Source organism: Scheffersomyces amazonensis, assembly GCF_036850825.1.
Source record: "Scheffersomyces amazonensis strain UFMG-HMD-26.3 chromosome Unknown RJT21scaffold_6, whole genome shotgun sequence".
Lineage (NCBI taxonomy): Eukaryota > Fungi > Ascomycota > Pichiomycetes > Serinales > Debaryomycetaceae > Scheffersomyces > Scheffersomyces amazonensis.
The window spans coordinates 215163-234515 of NW_027042746.1; the positions used below are offsets into that span (position 1 = coordinate 215163).

A 19353-nucleotide genomic window follows, 5' to 3' on the forward strand; every position below is an offset into this window, starting at 1 on the left:
TATCTTCGAAATACATTTACTCGTATATTTTGTTCGGGAATTATTTTGCGCTCTCTATTAGTACATTTTGTTTTTTTTCTATAAACTCCATAATTTTACAGATCTATCCCATCCACTACTAACGATTTTATTACCATCTCCACTTATATCACAACTCATTACTTTATCATTATGTCCTAAAAGAGTTTTAACTCTTACCCAGTTATCACATGATACTATAGCAAGAGTTCCATCATAAGATGATGTTACTAAGAATGTACCATTAGAATCTAATACTTGAGGATTCTCATTAAATTCTCCACTAACTTCTTTACTTAAGGTATCAATTTGTCTTCTATTAAAAAATCTAATATCACTTACTATTTTTTTATGAATAGGAACAGAAAATAATTCGGAATTCAGATGATCAAGTTTTCGAATATCCCAAATCTTAATTGAGAAATCTCCACTACCAGTAGCAAGATGATATCCATTCCATGACCAGTCCATTGCATAGATACCTTTTATGTGTCCTTGAATTGTAGCAATAGATCTACCAGATCTTAAATCCCAAAGTCTACCGATAGCATCTAAACCTCCTGTAGCTAATAAACTACCATCAGGATGAAAAGATCCTGCAAAAACTTCTTGAGAATGACCTTCTTGTTGAATTAATTCTGTCTCTGGTCTATTGATATCCCATAATTTCCATGTTTGATCAAATGATAATGATGCAAAATATTTTGCATTAGGATGAAATAAAGTCTTTGTTATTCTATTATCATGAGCATGACTGATTGAAATCTGAGGTATTAGTTTACTACCACCTTTTTCATCATCATCATCAACTATTTTCCATGCATAGATATTTCCTTCTCCACCTCCAGAAAGCAATAAATTACTGTCAGAATAAATATCCCAATCTAGACCACTAATCTTATCTGTATGATATTTCACATCATGTGAAGCTTTTATTGATAAATCTGAACTGTTAAGAACTGTAATAGATCCATCCCATGAACCTGTAGCAATATAATTGTTATCCTTTGAAAATCTAACTGATGATAATGCTCTTGTATTTCTTGGGATTGTTTGAGTTCCAAATAATTCAATTTTTTCTAGAGTTTCATTAATTTGTCTTCTATGTTTTAATACTTTAATTAAATCTTGATTTCTTGCTTGAACTTTTAAATCTGTATTCCTCTTAGCTGCCTTATTTAATGAAAATTTAAGAATATCTATTCTGGCTTCATATAAATCTTGAGTTCCTGGTGTAAAATAATCTTCTTCATCTTCATCTTCTTCATCTTCAATGTCATCTATTTCTTCATTTCCTTCAATCTCGTAATCGAATGCCGTTACTTCTCTTGGTAATTCACGTACAATCTTAATTAATCTTTGTCTTCTGTCTGATGCCTTCTCTCCAAAGTATGTTATTGGCTCACCTAATTTCCTTAATTGAACCCTCACATCTTCATCAGATGTCGGTATATTATTTATATCTATATCATTCTGAAAGTTTCGGGGATCATTGACTACTGGTATACTATCAGTATCCATAATTTGATAGTAATTCTTGTGTGTCTTTAACGTATGTGGTGAAATCTTCCAACTAGTTTTTTTTTATTTTCCGCTATATTTATTTTTCAGCCTTATATTTATTTTGCATACGAACTTTGACGGATAAACTTGTACTACGTTAAATTGTACATTAATAAAATAATATATAAGTAATAAATAATAATATATAAGTAATAAATCTAACTAATGGTTTCCTTTAAGAATTCTATTTGAATATTCAGCAAAATTCTCATTTTCATTGACTGGTTCATCCAAATCCGGTTGGCAAAACACAGCCAATGTATTCCTGGCTATACTAGGTAAAGAAGTTCCTTTAACATAATGAGGAACTGCCTTAAATCCACCTTTAGAAACTTCTTGTAATGTTGATCCACTTTGAAATGCAAGACAATCGGGAGGAATATTGACTTTAACAACATTATTATTTCTATCACGAATATATAATCCCAGTAATTCATCAGGAGATTTATCTAAGTTATATGTGAGACCCTTAGATTCATCAATAAACAATGCAGATGTTAGGCCAGTCAAACATGAATGATCTAGATGTTCTCCACACCAATCATCTTCTCCTTTAATTGAATTAGATTGAGCTTGTTTTGATGGGAAATAATGCAATAGTCTAGCTTTAGTACACGTTGAATCTCTCACTACTCTTTGTAAAAAATCACTTGAATAGCTCTCATAAACCAGTTTGATGTATTTATCACAATTGGCTGCTACTGACCCAGCAACATCAATTATAAAGTTACAAAGCTCTTTTAAATTACTTTCAAATGATTCCAACCCTGCATTCGCTTTAGGCCATAGATTTGGAGTTGTATATGCCTTATAATCTTGAAATCTTTCCACTAATTCTGGTAATGGGCCCTCTAATGAGGAATCATTATGAAATGCACAATTAACATAAAATGATCCTTTATTAAAATCTGGTTTACCACTAGATGCTAATTTCTCCTTTCCACATGACCAACCAGTTAACCATATGGATTCCTCTGATTCTAAAATATTTAGATCTTCCTCAGGTAAATTAGCCAATACAGAAGCACTCTGTAAAACTTCTAATCTCAACTTATGAAAATGCTGGGGTAAATCTTTTACTAAAATAATTCCTAGTGAGTCGGGACCAAATGCTTTTTGTAATATGTCATAATCAATTCCATTTTGTAATTCATCTAATCCAACCACAATCGGATTGTGTTCGCTATCTTGGGTCATGTTAATAGTAGCTTGTTTTATAATCTGAATAAATAAAATACGGCTGAAGACATTTTTGAAAATAAATTGGAGCCCTTTCAAACAAACAAACAAAAAGTAAAAAAATAAAGCCCGACGCGGGGGTCGAACCCGCAACCTTTTGATACCTTAAGTATGCTTGAAACAACTTTCTTAAAAGTCAAACGCTCTAGCCATTGAGCTAGCCAGGCTAATTTTTAAACAAGCAGTTTTGCTATATTTCTGAAAGCTGTTCATCACTATAGTTGAAAATTTTTAGCAAAATTTTCGATTTTGATACTTAAATTACCATTTAATGAATTGAGAATTTAATAATATCAATATTTATAGAAGAATACAAGTGTCTGCAAAGTTTCAGGTATGTTTGTCTAGAAAAGATATTCGAAATTTGAGGGAGAGTAAAATACATTGATTTTTTGAAACTTTTTTGCAACACTTTTCCGAAATCTGACTTAATTGCTGACGCAAACTCTATTTGTCTTCAACTTTATAAATCCATATATGTTAATCTCTACATTAAATATCTAATAATTTTGCTTAGATGATAGGTTTTACTAGTTGCTAGTTTCTCTCAAATGTTTTTGCAATTATTTATTCACTCTATATATAATTTTATATCGTGTAAAACGTGAATACAAACTTCCATTTGACACCAGATATTTCTCTAGTCCTGTACTATTGAACTTCAATAATGCTAGATCAATAGATCAATATTGTCAATTGATTATAGTAGTCTTCAAAAGTCTGTTGTTGATTCAATCAAGCAAATTATCGATCTTTAAGCTTAGTGACTAATTAGAAGAGATCTTTTTCAAATATTTAATATAGATTTTTATATTAATTTACAAATTTATATATAATAATGCAATGGGGGAATAATTTAATTATTTAATTAAAAATTACCAGTATTAATTCTGTAGCTAAGCACCTCCTAATTCGATACCATCATCTTCCTCAACATTTCTACAAGGAAACATGGAAATAAAAGTAAGTATAATACCAAATAATCCTCTTATGATAAAAGTAAATGAATCTTTAATTATATTGAAGAATCTTCCAATTTCTGTTAAAATTCTTTGAATATTTGTTGCCAAATTTTGAATTGGCGTTGTTGGAACTTCTCCTTCCATAGGAGGTTGATTATCACCCTCTAATCTTCTTAGTCGGTTGTGTAATACGAAAACTAATTTTCTCAACTTATTATCATCAGATAAGTCGACATAGATGTCTTTATAGAGAAGACCCAAGACAGTGATAACAGATGTAACTATGAAAGTATTGCCTAAGGCTTCACTTGGTAGTTTCATATAAAGTGCCCCAGTTAAAAGAGACCCACATGCCGCTAAGGTAATAATGATGGCAATCACGTATTTAGAGATAGGCGTACCTAAAGATGGATATTGTGTTGTTGTTACAAAATTATCCATTTTTCATTTTTCTTTAGGTACCTTTAAACTCTATTATGATAGTGAAGATAAATATTGTAGAAGTTGTATTCAAAATTAAAATGTGCTGTAAAAATATTTATTTATATATGATCTTAGACGCTGCTATACTATTCTCAGAACTTCTTAAAAAATAAATTTATATATTATATAAATTATTGTAATGGACAAATTCAAGTAGAAGTATCTAAAAATTGTCATGAACTAATTCGATCTACTTAAATGAACTTCAATTAATTGATTCATCAGTAAGGCCTCAATCTTTCTTTGTAGGAAGGCGCTACCATACAAAACATACAAACTCAACCTGTTTTCTCAGTATAAAATAAGAAGTAATCAGAATTAGATATGTATGTAAATGTAAATAATATATAATTTGATTAGGGAATTTAAAGCCCAAATATATCTAGGTAGGTAAAGGCAGGTGATGGTATATATAATCCTAGAGATGATGCTTCCTATAAACTATCAAATCAAACTAATTCTACAAATGAATTATACAAGCAGTTATCAAATATACCTAAACTTTTCTCTGTTCCTTAAACGAACTAAAAGGTCGGGATCCAAAAGCTCACGGTGAAGCGCAACGTAATATTGAAGAGTCTTCAAACGATGATCATGATGACTATCTAGCATTATTTTTTCTCTAACTATTCCTAATTTAGGAGATAATCTGGCTGTCAATCTATAACTGAATTCTTTATAAAATGTATGCCTTTGTCTCTCACCGTTGTAATTTATAGGCAGTCCCATTATGTGTATTGCTCTTTCAAGGCCATCTGCTTCATCGTAAACTTTATTCAAAGCCCTTTGCCAGGCATTGATGGTTGATTTATCATAAGCAAAGTCATCAAGATCAGCAAAATATAATGCACATTTTCGTGCCAATTCTTTGCCATCATTAGCTGCGGTAACTAAGATGTTTTCTTCCTCAGCATCATAATTCTTATCAAATTCATCCTCCTCACTTTCTGAAAGAATCCGTGGTGGTGGTTTAGGTTTCTCAGTAACATTCGCTGATTGAGTATTATCCTTTTCGGTAGAAGAATATTTTGGCACCTTGTCTTTCTTCTCACTAGCAAGATCCTTACCCAAGGCTTCTTTGTAAGATGGAGGATTACCACCAGAACTTTTTAACCATTTCCAAAATGCCATTTTTGATAAATAGTAAAAGAGAGAAGTGGTTGCCTTAATGTCTTTCTCCCTTTTTCATCTAACTTATATACAGAGACAGAGTAACTGCGAGATAAGGAAATCATAGTTCTTTTTTCCACCACGCTACAATTTTAAAATATACAAAGTAACTACTATTTGACAACGTAAGTATATATAAATTACATAAGTAAATTAACATTTGTATTCCCAATTTAATTTGGTAAAGAAACTCTGAGTTTTAATCAGCTGTCAAATATAATTACTTAACACTTTATATAATGATATAGTTATAATCAGAAATAGATATGTATGTAAATGTAAATAATATATAATTTGATTAGGGAATTCAAAGCCCAAATATATCTAGGAAGGTAAAGGCAAGTGAGGGTATATATAATCCTAGAGATGATGCTTCCTATAAACTATCAAATCAAACTAATTCTACAAATGAATTATACAAGCAGTTATCAAATATACATATACATGGGGTTTCCACTGTTCTTTAAACGAACTATAAGGTCGGGATCCAAAAAGCGATGATGCAGCACAATGTAATATTGAAGATTCTTCAAACGATGATCATGATGTCTATCTAGCATTATTTTTTCTCTAGCTATTCCTAATTTAGGAGATAACCTGGCTGTCAATCTATAACTGAATTCTTCATAAAATGGATAACTGTGAGTTTTACCGTTGTAGTTTATAGTCAGTCCCATTCTGTATTGTAATATTTCAAGGCCCTCTACTTCATCGTAGGATTTATTCAAAGCCCTTTGCCAGGCATTGATGGTTGATTTATCAACAGCAAGGTCATCAAGATCAGCGAAATATAATGCACATTTTCGTGCCAATTCTTTGCCATCATTAGCTGCGGTAACTAAGATGTTTTCTTCCTCAGCATCATAATTCTTATCAAATTCATCCTCTTCACTTTCTGAAGGAATCCGTGGTGGTGGTTTAGGTTTCTCAGTAACATTCGCTGATTGAGTATTATTTTCGGTAGAAGAATATTTTGGCACCTTGTCTTTCTTCTCACTAGCAAGATCCTTACCCAAGGCTTCTTTATAAGATGGAGGATTACCACTAGAACTTTTTAACCATTTCCAAAATGTCATTTTATAGTAAAGGAGAGAAGTGGTTGTGTTTATAGTCTTACTCCCATTTTCACCTAATTTATATATTTCCCTATACACAAACATATATACAGACTGAGAAACTACAAAGACAAGGAAATTATAGCTGCAAAATCAGAATTCTTTTTTCCGTGGCAACGATATAACCTTCAAGTATGACCTACTATTATCGCTAACCACACACTCAACATTTCCCAGCTTCTCTTGCTCATTCGATACCTATACATCATCCACCAATTTTACAGTCGACGACGACATGCATATAAGGAGGGCTATGCACTCTATCCATTAACTCTCCTACATATCAAAAATTGGTATTTGTCTTCATCTTTATAAATCAATCTATCTTAATCTCTACATTTTATATCTAATAGTTTCTCCTAATTATTTTTGTGATTATGATACATTAATTAAGAAAGTACAATTAATTGCTGTAAAATACTTTCTATGTATACGTATATAAATCACTTGCAATACCATCATAATCTTCGTAAGTATTATTATAAATCTTTTCCAATTTCCTATATGGCAGTAAATCATCATCGTTCTGAGCAAGCTTACTTTTAGATTGAAGAGCAGGTAAGAATTTGATATGTGTTGGAATAATTACTGAATTAGGGGACAAATATCTCTCCCCAAATCGGTTTATACAATTTTTCTTTAAAGTCTTCATATCTTTCATTAAATCACGACCAGATTTTTTATCAGTTGAACTTGCGAGACTTGCGTTCTTTCCTATGCTTTTGACCATAGAAAATATCATTTTAAGCTTATTTTCTTTAATATTATATATCTTGAATATATATGTCATAATATTATTAAAATCATAATTGCAGGTTTCAAGAATATTGATAACATCTTCTTTACATAAATTTACACCTTTACTTTCAAGATAAGAAGAGAGGTGACTCTCCATCATATTATGCTTGATTTGATTTTCACTCATGGACGATTTGATAAGTATACTTAGTGTGGTTCTTGTATGAGATTTAATAGATATAAACTTTTGATAATAATTTATTAATATTTCTTTAGTTGTTGATTTTATTAATTCTAAATCAATTTCTTCTTTACCACCTAAAGACAGAAACCTGTAAGTCCTGCTTAAAATCTTTTCAAACAGATTCCAATGATGTCGATAAGATTGAGTATCAGATACAAAATTTGAACTATTTATAGATGGTGTAATAGCATATACTAAATTTGATGGCATACCACAATCTTCTAAATTTTCATTCTGACTTTCAAGAAACTTGCTGATGATTTTGTTTTGAAAATCGACTGAAGACAATGACTGTAAGACAAGTTCCCAATTGAAAATATACTTTTCAACTTCTTCTTTTAATTTATCTGGACTATGGTCACCACTTATAATACATATATAAATTCCTATGGAAGCTCTTGATATCTTTAAACCACTGAATAGAGCATACCCTAATTGATGTTTAGTCCTCAATTCATACTCAAGATTACTTCCTAAGATATAACTTACTAATGAGCCCATAGTTCTACATTCTAGATCATCTCTAGTTCCTAATTGAATATGATAGTAAAGTGTATGCAACGGATCTTCGTTGTTTGGATTGGTTACTTCTATAATATAATCACTACCTTCCAGAAACAAATAACTACTCGGTTCCTTAAGATTCGGACATTGGAGGAGTAATACTTCATGTTTGGTTAGTTTATTAATGATTTTGCCAATGTTTGTCACATAATTTTCATCACAATCTCCATTGACAAATGTTCTGGTGTACGTTACAGTCAGTATTAGTTGAGAGCATATTTGATTCAAGGTTGTTTGGTCAATGAGTTCAAGTGCATCAACTCTTTCTTCGATAGACCATACATCCTTTTCAAGCAACATTGCTGCACCAGCAAGAGCTTGTTTTATGCCATTGCTTACTCTTAATTCTTCATATTCTTTCCTTAAATTGATTCGAACTTTTAGAAGTTTCTTATATTCTAGTTGTCTAACTTCAATAGTTAAGAAATTGACAAATTCAGAAATGACATATTTTAAAACAGATAAGAAATCTCTAGTTGGACCTCTTATGTGAATGCATATTGAAGGTGTACCTGTAAGATTTGCGTACAATCCCCATGAATAACCAAGCAATTCGGCAGGGTAAAGTTTATAACGAAGTTCATTACCTATCAAATCACACAAAAGTTCCATGGCAACATGGGTCAAAGCAGTAGATGGCATTTCAATGGCTTGAATTTGGAATGAAGTAGTAACTTGTTTCTTATACACAAGGTCAAATTCTCTCTTATGCCAAATCTCAAATCGATGAGAATAATCAAGAAGTCGAGGGTGCTTGTTAATTGAAATAGGCTTGGTTTGAAACAAATAATTAAGTTCATTATCAGTTGTGCATAGTTCTTGTAATAATTTAGTTAATTGAGATAATTTGAAAGAAAGGAATAAGTTAGAAGTTGGAATTGAGAATATTGGGAAGTTCAGTAAATGAGTGAATTTATACAAGTCCAATGGATTCATTGAAATGGTAAAATGTTTGAAATGATAAAATTTATCCTTTTCTAATATAATATTTTGAAGAACCTCTCGTGTGTTCACCAAAGAATTCAAATATTGAATTTGCTTGGAAACAACTATCAAGTTGAAATTATTCATTGCTAGAAGATTTTCTGTAACTTTACAGAATTCATTAATCAACTTGTTCCAAAAAGGTTTATTCTCACTTGAAGTATCTAAGGTTTTATAATTCTGGAGAAAATTCTCTATCCCTAAGTTATTCAAATCTCCTTGTAATAGCTGGGAGAGATGGGATACTTCATCCATGATTGATGTTGATGATGATTGATAGTAAAATGCATGACTTCTTATGGTCTGTAATTCTATAAAATACCTAATCAATTGATGTCTATTTATTGTTATCACATCAGCAATGTATTTGAAGATAATTGCCATGATTGACTTGATATTCTTTTCACCATCTTTAGTGAGCTCCAATTCAATAAGGAGAACTTTCTCATGCTCTGTTAAACGTTGTGTGAATACCATTATTGAACTTATAAAAGTTTTGGTGGTTCTTAAATAATAGCAAAGTGAAGATTGTGATTCATCACCTAATAAATTGCACCAAACATATTCATAAAAGTCAAAGTTCTCAATTTCATCTGAGTCTTTTATAGGAAATACTAGTTGAATTATTGAATTATTATGGTTTTCTATAAACAAGACTTTATTAATGTTTTCAGATCCAAAAGCGTATGGGATATGAGAATAAGATGAAGAATAGGCATCATTCAAGATATTCAAGGGGTGATTAGGGGTATTATTTGTGTTTGAATTATATGAAGAGGTTGAATTTCTAGATGAAGAAAATTTTAAGTCTAAGGAATTATAGACTACCTTAGAATGTTTTGTATTCGTGATATTTATTGGTTTTTCGCAACCAATGGTATTGAAATTTGAAATAGCTAATCTTTGTAAATGATTTAAGGACTGTGGACCCTCTATTACCAATGACATTTTATCTGGAGTATAGTTTGTTTGGAAGTAATTGATTAAATTATTTCTAACATCTATTTTATGAATTTTTGGGGCTTCAGTTAAAGTAAATAAATTTCCCGTACCAAATTTACTGAATGGATTCCCTTTATTTGCTAATAATTTTAATCCATGATAGAATATCTTATTAATATTGGATTTATTTGCATCATGTTCATTATTTATAGATGATACTTCTCTTTTTGATAATTCATAATGAAATAATGGATGTTTAAAAAATGATGAAAAATTTCGTAAGGAATAATTAAATACCAACTCATTATTGTATTCCGAAGAATTGACAGGAATTTCATAGTAAAAACAAGTTTGTTCTCCAGTGGTAAAAGCATTTGTATTACCACCATTTGAAGTTATTAATCCTACAAATTCATCAGGATTAGGGAATTCCTTTGATCCAAGGAATAACATATGTTCACAAAAATGAGCAAGACCTGGTAATTGGGGTGGATCTAAATGGGAACCAGAAGCAACACAAAGACCACAGGCAGCAGCATTGGTAACTGGATTAGATATCAATAGGGTTAGTATACCATTTGTTAATTGTATTAATCGATATGATTTATTTGAATTATAGAGTGAATTTTTAATATCGATTGGGAATGTTTTGATTGATTGATAACCTCCGGACATTATTCAACATTACTCAAATCATAACATTGCAAAAATATAACCTATTAAAATTTATAATTATCTTATATAAATAATTATATATAAATATACCTGTAATGTATTAAAATGACATTGATGTTTCACAGTCAATCTCGCATAAATTCCTCTTTTGGCAACCACAATGAAAGATCAGAGTTGGATATGGTAGCACCACAAACGGTAGTCACACGCCTTTTGGCTTTGTTTGAAAAAGACTTTATTAGATTTATTTTATAAGGTTATGATATAGTAACGAATGTTATGATTCCTACGATTATTCCTTTAAGGAACTACACAATAATGATGCTTATAGAAATATTGTAGAAACTGTGTGTACCCTGAGAAATGTGTGATTCAGAGGAAAAGTATAGTGCATACAAAAAAGAATAATATGCTCTCATAACAATGGTAATAAGTCCCAACGCATATGCATATGTTCGATTTTGAATCTACTCTTTTCTATATAACTATTAAAGTGTCAAATAGAATTTCCGGTAAAGAAAGATCGGTTAGGTTGTATAATTCGTTCTATTATTATAACCATTATTACTAGCTCGCTATCTTGACTTCTTCTCTTTTTAGATATCTAAAGGGGGGAAGGCTGGATTTAAAGAAGTCGTGTACTTTTATTCAAATGCATGACTAAAAGCGTAAAACAAAGGAAAACTATGAAGAGTCGTGTCCAAACAACAACAAAAAAAGAAATTTAAATTATCACAATAATAGGAGATGTCCTAATTAGGAAAGTACAGCACTCAACTTTCTTGTAGTTAAGTCATTCGATCCCCAACTGATTAAATACTGCTTGTACTGATTAGGTCGCTTACATAAGCAACATCATACTTCTATGCAGTGTAGAAATCACTTCATAACAATTAAATAATGAAACTCATTTCCTCGACCCTCGCAAGCTTCCGAAATCCTTACACCCTTAATCTTTTCGATATAACCTTTATTATAAATCTTGGATTTATTTCATTCAAATACTATTAATCGTTATATTTTATTAAATAATAATAACAACAACAACAACTACTACTACCACTTATACTCAACAAATATTGTCCTAACTCAAAAAAGCGCAATTCACAGTGACCCACATGGAAAGCATATAATTAGTTTAATTAAGAATCTACAAATTTAAATTAATAATTATAATCTATTATGTCTAACCAATATATTTATAATAACTATCAACAATATTCACCTAATTTGCCTCATCCTGTCATCAACTCAAATGGTGGCGGTGTTGGCCCTTCTATAAATCCCAACACCTCACCCACTGCTGCAAGTCTAACATATATTTCTCCTCCTCAATCATCAAATAATAGTCTTTTATCTAGTTCTACAACATCTTCAACTACTTCAGGTAGTTCCATTACTAGTTTAAATCAACAACAACAAGCAGGTCTTAATAGTGGTTTACCATCCTCAAATTATTCATTCCATACTCCTCGTCTTAGATATTATTTATCTAAATCATTTGATATTGAAGATGATTTAGAATTCTGTCCTGAAATATCGGAATCATATAATACAAGTCCAACCATTAAAAAATTTAATCCTTATACTGCCACAGTCTTTTCACCATCTCAAGAAATTCATGGATCTTCTGGTCAACATTCATCGAATTCTTCAACATCATCTCAACAATCTTCGTCATTGCCAACAAGTGCAATGAGTACATCTCCAAGAGTTCATACACCAAGAATTAAAAAGCCTTTGGAAATAATTAACCCTCAGACTAAAATGAGAGTTGGATCTCCCGCTATTCAAAATAAGTAAATCATAAATGAATATTATAAATTTATTAATGTTGTGTTACTAATATTCTATTTTGTTTTGATTTAATTTGGGAATAATTTCAATTATCATTTTTAATTCTTGGTGGTGATGAATACGTGAACTCTTAGTTATATACATTGTTTTGTTATATATTATGAATCTATTGATGATGAGAAGGAAGACTTTAATACTATTGCATTATAAAATTGTTATCATCATAGTTTGAGGAAAGAATATAGAGTTTAGATTTTTATTTTATCATCAGACTACTTAATTCATCATAACTTTACAATTAAAAATTAATTATTAGAAGGAACATTATAATACATCATGTCATCATATTTTATCATTATCACTGTACTTATTATTTTCATATTTGAAACATTTCCAATTCAGGTCTTATACATATATATATTAGATTGTCTTGTCATACATTTTTCACAGCATATTAAATTATTATATTAACATTTACATACATTTATTCAGTCAGTTTGGGGGGGTTTTTATTAAATATTTTTCAATTTCTCAGTTTGTTTTTAATGAAGGAGGTTAGTTTTTTTATTTGTTTAGTATCTTACTTGTTATTTCTTATTTTTGTCATTGTTCTAAAGGTGGTATAATTATATTCATTTTTTGATATTCTTTCTTATTTACGGTTTAATTAGGTATGTGTTGTTTTGTGGTTGGTATGGATATTGAATTTTCATTGCCTATTATTTCTGTTGTTGATGATGGGTTGAGATTTCTTCTATATTTACTGCTAACTGATATACTTAATTATTCCATGTTCCAACATTCTATTCATACTTTGCAGTCTATTCTTAGTTTAGTTTAGGTCGAAAGGAGAAGGGTGAACTGTGGACATAATAAGACATATTATTATTATTATTATTATGTTAAGTGTATTATTCTAAACTTTATATTTTGATCTATTGATCATTTACGCAACTTTACGATCATATTGCTCAGACCATAAGTTCAAACTTATAGTTTTGACTCTATTTTACCACATAGAACTAAATGCATGCATTTCCAGTATTATTTTGTTTATTACCAATAATGTAGAATTAAATCTAGACGATCATGATGAGGTATATAACTATCATTTTGTGGTTGCAACTAAGATTAAATTAATCAACTATAAAAAGGTTGCGCACCCAAACTAGGCCAAAGCAGAAATTTCCTAATTAGGAAATGGAACATTCGGCGAGCCAAATTTCCCCCAGATTTAGTAGTTGGATGACGAGAAGGAAACTCTTATAAAAGCCCATAAATTTATCTGATTTGATTTTATTTTCGTTTTTATATATGTTATTATCATATAGACTGAACTATACTCTATAAAAAGCTGCATTCTGGAAGAAGATTAAAAATTAGAAATATGCAATTCATCAGCCTTATCATCGTTAGCATATCCTTTATTTTGCAGTTTAGCTCGGCTGCGGATTTGGACTCATCTGAATTAGCCTTTCTTACTAGATTCGTAGGTGATGCTAAGTCTCATTTACCAGATTATATAGGTTATCTTCAAACTGCTACTGTTTCTGTTCCTACTGGTCTTACAGCATTAGCTATTCAAGTTCAAACTTATACAAACGATGCATACACTACATTATTAAGCGAAGCTGGAATAAATGTTAGTCAATTAGAATCATTTGCAACTGGTTTACCTTGGTATAGCCTGAGATTAGCTGGAAATGGTAATAATGTTGCAACTACTTCTGCAACTACCACCTCTAATACTTCTAGTACTGTATCGTCAACATCATCATCTTCAATAAAAACTTCATCCTCATCTAAGTCCAGTTCTTCAATAACTACAGTCAAAACATCCAAAACATCCAAAACATCCAAAACTACTACTACTACTACTAATTCTGACTCTGCATCAAGCGTTAATTCAGCTTCTATTGTTGCTCCTCCAACAACTTCCTCGAAAGCTGGAGGTTCTTCTGGATTTGCTCAAGGTTCCTTTTTGGCTTCAGTTGCTGGAATAGTTGTTCTTTTACTTTAGCTTTAGCTTATATATTAGAAGATACAATGAAATATTTGTAACTATAGACGTTTATAAACTAAAAATATACTACTGTAATACGTATGATTGTGTACTTGTAAGCAGCTTTAACTACTATAGAACAATGCGGTTATTCACAAATTCTCTAGAAAAAAAGTTTAATTTGAAATTCTTATTCTTACAAAAAGGGGAGATTATATTACTTGATTGATTCTTAACCATAATAAGAGGAGAAGGTAACTTATAATGTCTACTTATACTAATGCAAATGGTCAACATCAACTGTTAAATGTGAATAGTACTGTAACTACTGCTTCTCAACCAAGCGCACCTGTTTCAGGTAAGTATTACGCTATATTGCTCTTTTGCTTCTAGAGTTATTTACTAACATTTAAATACTAGGTAACAACAATAGCAACTATAATAGTTCTAACAATACCAACACTACTACATCCAATACTATTAACATCAATAATACAAATAATATTGGAAATAGAGGGAATAATTTGGCGGGAAATAATGGTAATATAGTACCACAAGGGCACCCAAATTCAATTGATAGGAGACAACCAAAGCAAAGATTTGGATGGGTAAGAAGATTAATGCAACTGCCAAACAAGCCATCTCCTCAACATACTTGGAATTCTACAGCCGAATCGGGTTCGAATTCTAAACCAAGACGCCCTCATCATAATATCAATTCCAATAAAGGACAATCTAGTAATATACCTAATCCAGATACGACACTTAGTAGTCATGATACATATTATCCCAGTAATTCCAATGGTAATAGTTATAATACAAATTTGGATAATAGGCATTTAAGAGTAGATGCTAACGCGGAATCAGGATCATTTGTATCTCTTGATAGTACTAGTACTTCAGGAAGTAATGGCATGGCTTATAGAGGACTTAGTGATCAAGTATCTGATAATATTAGTACTATTCCATTAAAATCTATAACTTCAGGTCAATCTACTAAAGCGCCATCTATTCTTAGTGGTAATATTCATGATGAAAGTTCAATTGATGCTTCGACTGCTCAAACATCTTTGGCACCTAGTAATTCAACTTCTAATGGTGCATCTTTTACACCTATTATGAATAATAATCATCATCATAATCATAATAATACTGTAGTTATTGTTCCTCCTACAAGTGCAAGTACACTGCAACAACTCAGTCCCAATATTGATAGAGATAGTGAATCGATAGTTACATTGGCAAGTTCTTCTAGAAGAATTAGAAGAAGAAGTATTGATACTAATTGTAGTACGAATGGTATTCCACCCGCTTCAATTATGGAAAGATTAACTGTACATCCAACTACTGCCAATAGTTTATATGCAGTGAGTATTCGAACAAATGATCGAGCTAGTCAAGTTGATGCTTCACTTTATGATTCAACTGATCAAACTAGTTCATTAAGAAGTGAACATAATGTAATTGAGGTTTAGGCTTAGGTTAAATAATTTTTTTATGGTTTCTTTTTCTTTTTCTTTTTCTAGTAAGTAGTATGTAATTTAATTATACATGTACATACATTACATATTATTTGGTCTATGACATAATGTACTACGCTAGATGATGGTTGCCAAACGGCCGTAGAGAAAATCATAACAAACCCAAAACAATTAGCCAGAAAAATAAAAATAAGATAAAATAATACATCTAAAAAATAAATAAAAAAAGTTAAAAAAAAAAAATTAAACAGAAATTAAACAAAATATTCCAAATCAAAACAATCTATTAATAATAATAATAAAATAATAATAATAATCAATCAGAAAGCCAATATCTGGTTGAGCATCTTCAAATATAGGTGAATAAGGGAATAGCTAGCTGTGGTATATCATAGACGACTTCTAACCAATTGATTGCCCTTGACACATTAGTGTGGCTTCCTCTCCTTAGTTAGTTCGTAACAACAAATAAATTCATCATCATCATCATCATCATCATTACTCATTCATTCATTCATTCCTTTAATTCCTTTAATTCTTTTATAAAACTAAAGTAACAGCTCATATCACTATCCATTATCAATAGACAATCCTTAAATATCATTATTAACCTTTATTTATTATTATATAATATCAAACTTCTATTCATTAATATATTATAGAAATAACAATGGGGACATTTAATTATAATGATAATTCTATTGAAGGTGATGTCTATATACAGAGATTAGCTACCTATATTCGAAGAAATGAAGAAGCATTGGCTAATGGTCTACTATGTTTTTCAAAAAATAAGAATTCTAATTTAAAAGTTAAACCATTACGACTTAATTTTACTATTCATCATTTGTATTATATTACAGAAAGAATTGAGAATTCAAATTTAGGAGTTGACGTTGGTCCATTAAATGTTAAATTAGATAATCCAAATCATGAACCAACTTTTATTTCTTTTATGGCTAATAATGCTCGATCATCAAAACATTTTGATAGTGATACTCGATCAATTTCTTCCATAAATTCTATGAAATCAATTGTTTCTAGCGCTTCTGTTTATTGGCGTTCATTTGCATTTAGTAAAGATCCAAAAATTATTAATAAAGATATCAAATATTTGTATTCATCATTTACTAAAATACCTTGTTTGATATTAACTCCTAAAACTAAAATAAATAGCATTAGTTCTTATGAAGAATATCCATGTGATACATCAGTTCCAGTAAAAATGTTTAAAAATTTACAAGTTCTTGAAATAGTTGATTATGAACCTAATGAAATATTCGGTTGGCATATTCTCAGTGAACAATTAAGAATATTAATTGTAAAAAATTCTAAAATTGCAACTATTGAAGAAATCTTATTTAATTTAGTAATTGATGATGATTTAGGTAGAAGTAGTTTTAGTACTCATAAACCAGCAACAAGAAAATATACTGATATATTTTCAAATGGTACATCTACAGCAGATGATAGTTTTAGTACTATTAACGAAGTTAATGAATTCCCACCTTTCAATAATAATGCATTCAGATATCCAAAACGTGAAAGAGCAACAACAACATCTGGTGTTACTGGAAGTGGAGCTGGCTCTAGTTCTTTACCTAAAGATCTGTTCTTTCATGACAATAATCAATTTATTGCAAACATTAATGAGACTTTACCACATTCAAACAATTTAAGTCGTGATTATATGAAATTACCTGATTCAAAATGGTCATTTTTGAAACAATTAACAGTATGTGAAACTTCAATAATCACAATTCCATCATTTATATTTAGACCTCTTGGAAATCTAGTTAAATTAAATTTATCAAATAATTTATTGCAAGATTTACCTGATGGATTAGATCAATTGGTAAGTATAAAATATATTAATTTCTCCGATAATTATATTACTAGTTTAAAGAAATTACCTAGTAATTTAAAATATTTATCAACTTTAAATTTCAATAATAATAAAATTGTTGATTTACTGGGATTAGATTCTCTTTATACTTTAGAAAAGATTGATCTAAGAAGAAATGATTTAGTAGATTTGAAAAGTTTAAAACCAATAGTATTGCATTTTATTAAAAAATCTGGAAAATTCGATAATGTATATTTATCAGGAAACAAATTACCAAAGACTTATAGAAGTGATCTTTTTAATTTATTTAATGGGGTCAAATATAAAAATAATATGAAGATTGATGATTCAAGACCAGGATATTTTGAGAGTGCCTTGTTATTGGATGCTGAATCCGCTTTTAAGAATTTAGAGAAGTTTTTCTCGGATCCAACTGATTCTGAATCTACTAAAGGACCCACCACTCCGGCCAATAATCAATTGAATTCATCAAACAAAATAGAAAGAACTGATGAAGATCCTATAGTTGATGATGAGAATCTTAAATCTGCCGATGCTACTGCAGTTCCATCACCAAATTCTACTTCAACCATTTCGCAGCCAAATTCTCATACACATGTTCATGCACATGTTCGTTCAAGTACTTTAGATACATTATTAGAGCCATTTACTGGATTAACCATCTCAACAGATACAAGTCGTGATGAAAATTCGGATATTAAAAAGAGATTTGAATTATCTCATAATACTATAACAACTTCACCAACTATAATACATTCTGATTCAGCTAGTATTAATTCAATTCAAAAATCAAGTTCACCATTAAGTACCAATAATAATCTAACTAATAAACCTACTGAAATGGGGAAACCTCTTAATATAACTGTTCATTTAGGTAATCCAAATTCTGGCCCTAATAGTCCATCAACAATAAAGAAATCATCAACATTAGCTCAATTAGATATAGAAAGTTCAACAGCAAATACAACTGCACCTAGTATAGTTACACCAGTTCAAGTTACTGCAAGAATGAGTACTTGATATCTTGATATATCTATACTATCTCGATCTCGCATTAAAGTATATATACTTTGACATTTAGATAATTAATATACGTTAGTACAAACCTTTTTTTTTTTTGCACCCTTTTCGCGCACTTGGAAGATCATTTGGCTAATTTTTGGCTGCCATTTTGACTGCCCATTTTATCTGCCACTATACTAATTGAGCAGTCTTTCACATCAAGTTAGAGTGAGTTTAAGGAAGAATGTCAGTTAAAAAGTTAGTGCCTATAACGATCACCTTGCTTTACTTAATTAAAGAAGTCATACCCCATTCCGATTTAAGTGGAGTCGAAGTGATTAACAATGAGACTATAATAAATAAACGAGGATATCACGAAGAATCACCATTGTTTCAGTATGTAGAAGATGAAAGCTTAAGTGATTATTTCAAATCTCCTCCTCATTACCCTTCACGTTAGTAATACCTTTTTTAAATTGTTTGTTGAAGTTTAATCTCGTGTTAGCG

The 19353-nt window shown here is 30.3% G+C and overlaps 10 protein-coding genes and 1 non-coding gene across 11 annotated transcripts; 4 read left to right on the forward strand and 7 right to left on the reverse strand. All coding sequences in view use genetic code 12, as the record gives it.

Annotated features, from left to right (window-relative positions):
* Positions 1–3: 3 nt before the first annotated feature.
* Positions 4–1581, reverse strand: RJT21DRAFT_122141 (U4/U6-U5 snRNP complex subunit). Its single transcript, XM_064882304.1, has one exon. It carries the CDS (start codon positions 1537–1539, stop codon positions 79–81), a length of 1461 nt encoding a protein of 486 aa, XP_064736636.1. The 5' UTR covers positions 1540–1581; the 3' UTR covers positions 4–78.
* Positions 1582–1668: 87 nt separating this feature from the next.
* Positions 1669–2815, reverse strand: RJT21DRAFT_122142 (uncharacterized protein). The gene has a single exon (XM_064882305.1). The coding sequence runs from the start codon at positions 2776–2778 to the stop codon at positions 1744–1746; it is 1035 nt and encodes a 344-aa protein (XP_064736637.1). The 5' UTR covers positions 2779–2815; the 3' UTR covers positions 1669–1743.
* A 71-nt stretch (positions 2816–2886) lies between these two features.
* RJT21DRAFT_t127 lies at positions 2887–2987 on the reverse strand. The gene has a single exon. It is a non-coding gene; the product is annotated as a tRNA-Lys (tRNA).
* Positions 2988–3716: 729 nt separating this feature from the next.
* On the reverse strand, positions 3717–4223 carry RJT21DRAFT_115523 (uncharacterized protein; the record flags this gene model as incomplete). Its single annotated transcript, XM_064880354.1, has 1 exon — positions 3717–4223. One exon carries the CDS (start codon positions 4221–4223, stop codon positions 3717–3719), a length of 507 nt encoding a protein of 168 aa, XP_064736638.1.
* Positions 4224–4428: 205 nt separating this feature from the next.
* On the reverse strand, positions 4429–5422 carry RJT21DRAFT_49234 (uncharacterized protein). Its single transcript, XM_064884807.1, has one exon. The coding sequence runs from the start codon at positions 5394–5396 to the stop codon at positions 4752–4754; it is 645 nt and encodes a 214-aa protein (XP_064736639.1). The 5' UTR covers positions 5397–5422; the 3' UTR covers positions 4429–4751.
* Positions 5423–5559: 137 nt separating this feature from the next.
* On the reverse strand, positions 5560–6785 carry RJT21DRAFT_49245 (uncharacterized protein). Its single transcript, XM_064884808.1, has one exon. The coding sequence runs from the start codon at positions 6593–6595 to the stop codon at positions 5864–5866; it is 732 nt and encodes a 243-aa protein (XP_064736640.1). The 5' UTR covers positions 6596–6785; the 3' UTR covers positions 5560–5863.
* A 573-nt stretch (positions 6786–7358) lies between these two features.
* On the reverse strand, positions 7359–10697 carry AXL1 (Axl1p; the record flags this gene model as incomplete). The annotated part of the gene is made up of 2 exons (XM_064885740.1): positions 7359–9889; positions 9953–10697. Coding segments are annotated over 2 exons (3276 nt in total), but the record flags the coding sequence as incomplete, so codon positions are not given.
* A 1182-nt stretch (positions 10698–11879) lies between these two features.
* RJT21DRAFT_115527 (uncharacterized protein) lies at positions 11880–12500 on the forward strand (the record flags this gene model as incomplete). The annotated part of the gene is made up of 1 exon (XM_064880355.1): positions 11880–12500. The coding sequence occupies one exon, from the start codon at positions 11880–11882 to the stop codon at positions 12498–12500; it is 621 nt and encodes a 206-aa protein (XP_064736642.1).
* Positions 12501–13608: 1108 nt separating this feature from the next.
* On the forward strand, positions 13609–14629 carry RJT21DRAFT_49249 (SRP1/TIP1 family protein). Its single transcript, XM_064884809.1, has one exon. The coding sequence runs from the start codon at positions 13882–13884 to the stop codon at positions 14512–14514; it is 633 nt and encodes a 210-aa protein (XP_064736643.1). The 5' UTR covers positions 13609–13881; the 3' UTR covers positions 14515–14629.
* Positions 14630–14650: 21 nt separating this feature from the next.
* RJT21DRAFT_122144 (uncharacterized protein) lies at positions 14651–16065 on the forward strand. The gene is made up of 2 exons (XM_064882306.1): positions 14651–14854; positions 14917–16065. Exons 1-2 carry the CDS (start codon positions 14761–14763, stop codon positions 15969–15971), a joined length of 1149 nt encoding a protein of 382 aa, XP_064736644.1. The 5' UTR covers positions 14651–14760; the 3' UTR covers positions 15972–16065.
* Positions 16066–16263: 198 nt separating this feature from the next.
* On the forward strand, positions 16264–18864 carry RJT21DRAFT_108642 (uncharacterized protein; the record flags this gene model as incomplete). The annotated part of the gene is made up of 2 exons (XM_064879880.1): positions 16264–18348; positions 18424–18864. The coding sequence occupies exons 1-2, from the start codon at positions 16648–16650 to the stop codon at positions 18862–18864; spliced, it is 2142 nt and encodes a 713-aa protein (XP_064736645.1). The 5' UTR covers positions 16264–16647.
* Positions 18865–19353: the final 489 nt, after the last annotated feature.